The sequence below is a fragment of the Coptis chinensis genome, chromosome 8, assembly GCF_015680905.1.
Source record: "Coptis chinensis isolate HL-2020 chromosome 8, ASM1568090v1, whole genome shotgun sequence".
Taxonomy (NCBI): domain Eukaryota; kingdom Viridiplantae; phylum Streptophyta; class Magnoliopsida; order Ranunculales; family Ranunculaceae; genus Coptis; species Coptis chinensis.
The window spans coordinates 83262324-83269119 of record NC_141463.1 but is presented as its reverse complement, the minus strand read 5'-3'; the positions used below and the strand labels follow the sequence as shown (position 1 = coordinate 83269119).

At 35.0% G+C, this 6796-nt stretch overlaps 1 protein-coding gene and 1 long non-coding RNA gene across 2 annotated transcripts; one reads left to right on the top strand and one right to left on the bottom strand.

Moving 5' to 3' along the window:
• Nucleotides 1-742: 742 nt before the first annotated feature.
• On the bottom strand, nucleotides 743-2517 carry SDR2 (NAD(P)-binding Rossmann-fold superfamily protein). Its single transcript, XM_086576131.1, has 2 exons — nucleotides 2161-2517; nucleotides 743-1777 (listed from the first exon to the last, which is right to left on the bottom strand). The coding sequence occupies exons 1-2, from the start codon at nucleotides 2241-2243 to the stop codon at nucleotides 937-939; spliced, it is 924 nt and encodes a 307-aa protein (XP_086432257.1). The 5' UTR covers nucleotides 2244-2517; the 3' UTR covers nucleotides 743-936.
• Nucleotides 1851-2275, top strand: LOC147483574 (uncharacterized). Its single transcript, XR_015203901.1, has 2 exons — nucleotides 1851-1983; nucleotides 2041-2275. It is a non-coding gene; the product is annotated as an uncharacterized LOC147483574 (long non-coding RNA).
• Nucleotides 2518-6796: the final 4279 nt, after the last annotated feature.

The window sequence follows — 6796 nt, the reverse complement described above, 5'->3', positions numbered from 1 at the left end:
AATTATCAAAAAAAAAAAAAAAAAAAAACAGAAATAAAACAAATAATATCATGTATACAATGAAGCACAGTTTTGTGTTCCTTAATTAGTTAGGATTTTAAGATTGTGTCAGAAGCGTGAAAAAGGTTATAGGTCTTCAGCGCGAGGACATCAACATGAGCTGAAGTTCCTTAGTTAGGATTTTAAGATGATGTCAGAAGCGCCAAAAATGTTACTGGCCTTCAGCAGGAGGAGGACACCAACATGTGCTGAAGTTTGTTTACAGAAAAGAAAAAGAACAAGAGAATGCCACAAACCCCCTAATTATAAAACTCTATTGCCCCAATGATTGTTTATTCCATTGCCATGAACATATAAGAGCATGTTGTTAGAACTTAAAACTCAAAAAGACAAATCCAAGCAACGGGCTACTGTTCCAAATCTTGGCCTATGTTTTGCTGGCTTATGCGAATTTTTCTCATTACTGCAGCTTTTGATGATGGATTCCTCTAATTAGTGTTAACTAGAGGTCAAGAAGTTGACAGCTTTGATCCACTCTGTGTCTATATGTTCTGTTCTTTGCAATTAAAATATTAAGACAAACTTTCGTGCTTAGCAACTAAGCTTACTTAGTTTAAGTATCGTTAATTAACATTAACAATCCATCTAAAGATGTTAAATAGGTTATTAAACAACTTATGACAAATATAATGCGGTGTCGTTCATCAATTTATAGAAGACTAAATTGAAAAGTTCGCCGCTCTTTTGAACAAAATGATTAGTCAACTCTTCAATTCACATTTAACAAATAAGGTGATGGAAAACACTGAATATAAAAAAGAATTTAACTACATACATTGATAAATTAAAAGAATTGGAAGCACATATAATATTGGGAATATTGCGCTTTACAACATCAGCTCCCTTAGTTTTCTGCAACAACTATAGCCGACAAGACTACAGTCCCACACAATTTCTGGAGGTAGTAACCCCTCCATCCACAACGAGGTTATGACCACTTACATATCTAGATTCATCACTAGCAAGGTAAAGAGCAGCCTCAGCTATATCTTTAGGCCTAAGAGTTGGACCCTTCAGGTTTGCTAAGCTTCTCACAAACTCTTCCATCTTCTCTACTTCTTCTTGATAAGGGGATCCTCTTCCTACTTGCATGCAATCCTCTTCCTCATCTTTAGAGTCCTCAGGCTTCTTCCATGCATTTATAAGCATGGGTGTAGCAACCCCAAATGGTGATATACAATTAACTCTAATCCCATATCGACCAAGCTCGCATGCAGCATTCTTTGTAAGCCCAACAATGGCATTTTTGGAAGCTGTATAAGCATGAGGTCCAAGTCCTCCCATCACTCCAGCTACACTAGCTGTAGAAATGATACAACCTGTTCTTTTTGCCATCATCACTCTTGCGGCATGTTTCATGCCTAATGCAACTCCTTTGACATTTACATTCATAACTCTGTCGAATTCTTCTACATCAAAATCAATTATGCTCTTGTGTTTTGATTGGTTCCCAAGGACTCCAGCATTGTTGTAAAAGATATCAAGTTGGCCATATCGAGAAATTGTTGTATGGATTAGGTTTACCATGTCTTTTTCTATGCTAACGTTGCAATGTACAAACATCGCCCATGGCTGTAAGGCGTTAGCCAGGGCTATTCCGATAGAATCATTGACATCTGCAATGACAACCTTTGCTCCATGCCTTATAAAGAGCCTTACTGTTGCTTCTCCAATTCCTCCAGCGCCACCAGTCACAATTGCTACCTTTCCTTCCAACCTGAACAGTGGTCAGACAATCAGTCAGTTGTATGTAGGAAACAGTTGGCTGAGTTTGGCCAACCGTAATAGTCACACAGTAACCAGTAATAGTCATAACAAATGCATTATTAGTTTTTCTATAGAAATCATATTTTATTATATACAATGTGATACCTCATGATGGTAAGGATGGCTGTGTTTTTTATTCTTTATTAATTACAAATTGTATTACTACAAGGCTGAAACCCCTGCATCTATTTCAACAACTTCTATATAGGTTAGCTAACAAGTCTTTGTATAGGCTGTAGACCATCTTGTGTTCTATTCATTTGTAATATATGCATGTAAACATATATACTTAGCTAAAGAAGAGAAATGAGGTTGAAGACTGGGAATAAGTACCTTCTGTAGTGGGGAGAGTTGTTTTCTCTGCTCAAACCATGAATTCCTTGAAGGGGTTTCTCAACCATCACTTGAGCAGGCATTGTGTGTGAGTAGTTTTTTTTCTGTTATAGATCACAATCACAAAGAGATAATGAAAGAGTGACAAAGAAAAAGAGAGAGAGAGAGAGAGAGGGGGTAAAAGAAGGGGAGAGCTGATAGTTATGTGTTGTGGCCTTGTGGGGTTATTAGTAGAAAGAGATGGGCATTTATAGAGAAATTGGTGAGGTCTAAGTGGGTGGGACGTTCTTCTATAGTGGAAAAGGAAATTTCTTAGCAATGCTATATCCCTTACTCTAAGCTTCGCTTGCCCCTCAAGGCTCTAGCATATGCCTCTCTATATTTATATCCAACTGAAAATACATCCTCATCCAATTAATAGATGCTTAATAATCTACTTGAATAATGAATCAAAATACTAGGAAAATTAAGCCATGCTGAAATGACTATTTGTATTCCATATAAATCTGTTAATTATTGCGATTCACTTGTCGGAAGTTAATTAACTAGCTCTCTGTTTGCGTATAAGCACACTTAGTACTCTATACTTCTACAGCGCATTTGTATTTGTTTCTTGCCCACCGAAACCGAAAAAAAGAATGATTATACTATAAAATGTAGTAAGTTAATTAGTAACTAGGCATATTCACGCCTTGTTGTATTGAACAAGGCCACAGGACGACCATGCACCATGGTGCTTTTAGGCATTTAGCTTGCAAAATCTAATAAATCAACTTTGAAGTAGGAGTCCTCCCAGCATGTGACGATGATCTCCACTTCGATTTGGTCATGGATTTTCTTCTTAATTAAGTTTATTATATTAGTATATCTAAGTCCTCAATCTTCATTTTCCATACACATAGTACAAACGGGAGAAAAAGCGAGACTCTACAGACTGGAACAAGCACCAACCAGCTAGTTGGTAAGTCGTATTGTTTGACAAAGTTACCTTTACATCTCACTCTCTCCCTCAGCATCTGTCCAGGTTGCTTCCCTAAGCCTAACAAACACAAGAAGTCTCACTTTGAACATCAATTACAACCCAAAAATGTCAAAAAGGCTTACTTAGCTAGTTGTAATTAATACTGGGTCACCAAGAGTAGTTAATGTGTCCATACATCGTTTAGTGCAGGCAGTATCTGAACTGGAATTTCTCCACACACGCCAGGGGAATTAACAAATCCTTATGAACAAGAGATCTCCCTCTCTTTTATTTAATGCAATGATGACCAATTTTTTTGGTAGCACTACGTTGTTTGTTGTGACGACACTAAGCAGTTTTCTGGTATATATTCAATTTCACAAGATTACTTCACGGTTCAAAAAATCTATTAAGATCGAGCTATATTTTGGATTCCTGGTGATATGACTGCTATCCAAACTTATTATTATTATTTTTTCGATACGCTATCCAAACTTATTGGAATGCATGTAGGTGGCTACAAACAGGGTTACATCCGTGGGTGTATATTTTTTGTTTCGTTCAAAATAAACTATTTAATCACGGAATCACCTGTGTGTATAACTCACACGTACGTCTTAGTGCAGTGGCAGAAGACTGTTCGTTTTAGAGTGGTTAATTGTAATTATCGAAAAAAAAAAGTGGTTAATTGCCGACAGCATCCTCCTTGCAAGTATCAGTCCAAAGAAAGAAGAACACAAAACTACTTATAGTCTTATAGTATTATCATGCTGATGGTGATTGTGAACCAATTGTTTTGACTTGATGTTCAAACATTTGACATTTTGACGGATCAGCTCTTAGATGATGGAATATTTTTGGAAAAAAGTCGGCTATCCGGAGGATATCCTCATAAAGACGAGATTCGAGACCGTTGGATGTGTGATCCAACGGTCCGAAAATAAAAAACAATAGTCTCGAAACCCTCGTCCCTGTGAAGATATCCTGGGGTAGTATTCAAAAGTCAAATTTCATTGTTCAAACGAAAACTCAAGGTAAAAAATAGAACGAAAAACTTTGTCAATTAATGAATTTATTTTTCAGTTTAATATAGTTTTAGTTTCTTTTCCCGCTAATCGTAATCACATAATGTTAGTCAACGAGTCAAGGACTAAACCGTAATTAACATGGAGAAAGGTAAAAAGTGGGAATTATAGAATAAAATCAAGTTGACTATTTGAATGTCTTATGAAAAGCAAAACAGGCTGTTGTTAGTTTCTCTACTTTGGGCCAATTGCAATGCGGGTCAAACTTTTTGTTTTTGTCTATGATATGATTTAGAAAAATAGAACATAAAGTTTTAAACAGTGTTGAGTGTTCACGCAACTTTGGGCACTTGCTATTTAGAGATGGTTTGCACTTTGAAGAAACATCTCACCAAATCAAATTGGCGATTACTCGATCTTCAAACTCAAACTTGTAGAGAAGGTAGATTTTTATATACATCAAGAGGACTTCCACATACTATACCTAGAATTAGAAGGATAGAAATGAAACTGAACAATGTAAGATTTGGTAAAACATAGTTTACCAGATCATTTGTACATTTTACGCAAAACTTTTACTGCAAGTCTGTAATCTATGGGAAAATTTAGCATTGGTGCTTTTCACAATGCATACATAAAATGAAAAGAAAACTGTAATGATTTTGGCACCGTACCTAACCGAAAACAAGTGGAAAAAAAATTAAGCACCGAAGTTGATGAAGTATGACAAACAAAAGACTAATTTAGTTCTGTTGTTTGGTATAATTGTATAGAAGAAAGCACTATGGCATCTTCTTAGTGCGTACTATACCATACATGTACATATATGGGTGGGAATACTTTTAGAATATAATTCTCTAATGCAATTATTAGTGAGAGACACTATAGTATGGGTCAGGACCGCCTTGTTGGTTGAGAGAAAACCATATAAACGAAATACATATAGCGTACTTTATGTTGTTCTTGTGTCACCACAATAACAAATTAAATGTTAGACCTTGTGTATTTTATGTTTGTTCAGAAGAGTGAAGAGTGAAAAACTAAAAACATCATGCATATATATATCCATATATATATATACATTGTCTAATAACAGAACACTCAGGCCCGGTCAGGCCCAAGGAAAGAGAGCCCATGAATTGCTACTGGCACGCAGAGTTGCAACCTTGCAGCCTGCACTTCCTCCCCAAGAACAAAAGATCTTGGTGTCTTGGCAGTTGGCACATCACAAACTAAAACAACTTAAATATGCAGACTAACCTAAAAGACTTATTACAATAACAAGCACTTGCTATAAATAGTGCTCTAAAATCTAAATATATCATTTTTAAGTTTTAATTTCTTAATTAATTTAACAGTAGTAGGTTTAGGATTTAGGAGGGGACCAACTCCAATGGCTCTGAAGAAAACACTTACATTAGTTTGGATTTTTCTACGAAATTATACATAATCTATTTTGTCTTCACTTATAGTGTGGCATGATAATCTATCCATTTGCATGGTCTCTGTATTGGGTAAACTAAAGAATTTTCAATTGGTTTTGATTCAATCCCGTCTTTTATATTTGGTAATTCTTTGCATATACACATATAAAACCATACAAAATTGATTGACCGCCCACAATGGCTGGTTACAGCTGATTGTGTATCCAAATACAGATCAATTCGAATCTCATTACAGAATTGAAGAGGCTTTTTTAAATTTGTGCATTATCATTTATCATTCCTCTTAATTATCAAAATATAATGTCGTGCACAAACTTCTCTACAATTTTGTGATTATTTATGATCACTATCATCATTATTTCTAGTTAATGTATTCACATTTCGTGAACATTTTGGTGAAATTGATGCTGGTAAAATCTTTCGCTTGAAATGGGAACTAGTTAATAGATATCGCTTAACAATCCGAATCATCTCGACTCCAACTAGATATGATGGAGGTTGGAGCACATAATTAAAAAGAACGTCGATGCAAAAAATAAAATAAAAAATGTAGTCCGTACATTCATGAAAATTAAACTAATTGAGATTAATAATTTAGTGAGGGTTCAACAACAATGTGAACAAAATTATATACTAATGTGAGCACATAATTAAAAAGAACGTTGATGCAAAAATTAAAATAAAAAATATAGTCCGTACATTCATGAAAATTAAACTAATTGAGATTAATAATTTGGTGAGGGTTCAACAACAATGTGAACAAAAATTATATACTAATTTTGGTGATAACAAAGATTAATGAACAATAGAATACACTTTTATTATTGAAAAAAACACACAATACATGTTTGCGGAAAGTGAAATAGATTGTGGAGGGGTCCGAAGTCCAGACTCAGACTCCGTTGTAAAGTTTTCATGAACGGGATGCAAATAGATGCTAGTGTTTATGGAAACCAGCTATTGGGCTTGATTTCTGCTAGATTTGTTGGGCTTATGGACTCTACAAAAAATCAGATTAAGGAGAACCCAAAGCCTGGTTTATAAATAGGGTTTTTTTAGATTTTCTCCTAAAAATAATGAGTATTTGGAGTTTGGTCCTCATTAATTGATTTATTAGGCTTTGATCTTCCTAAATCGTCTTAACTAATAGACTATTTGTAGGTTGTTAGTCAAAATGATTTAAGAGGACCAAAGCCTAATAAGTT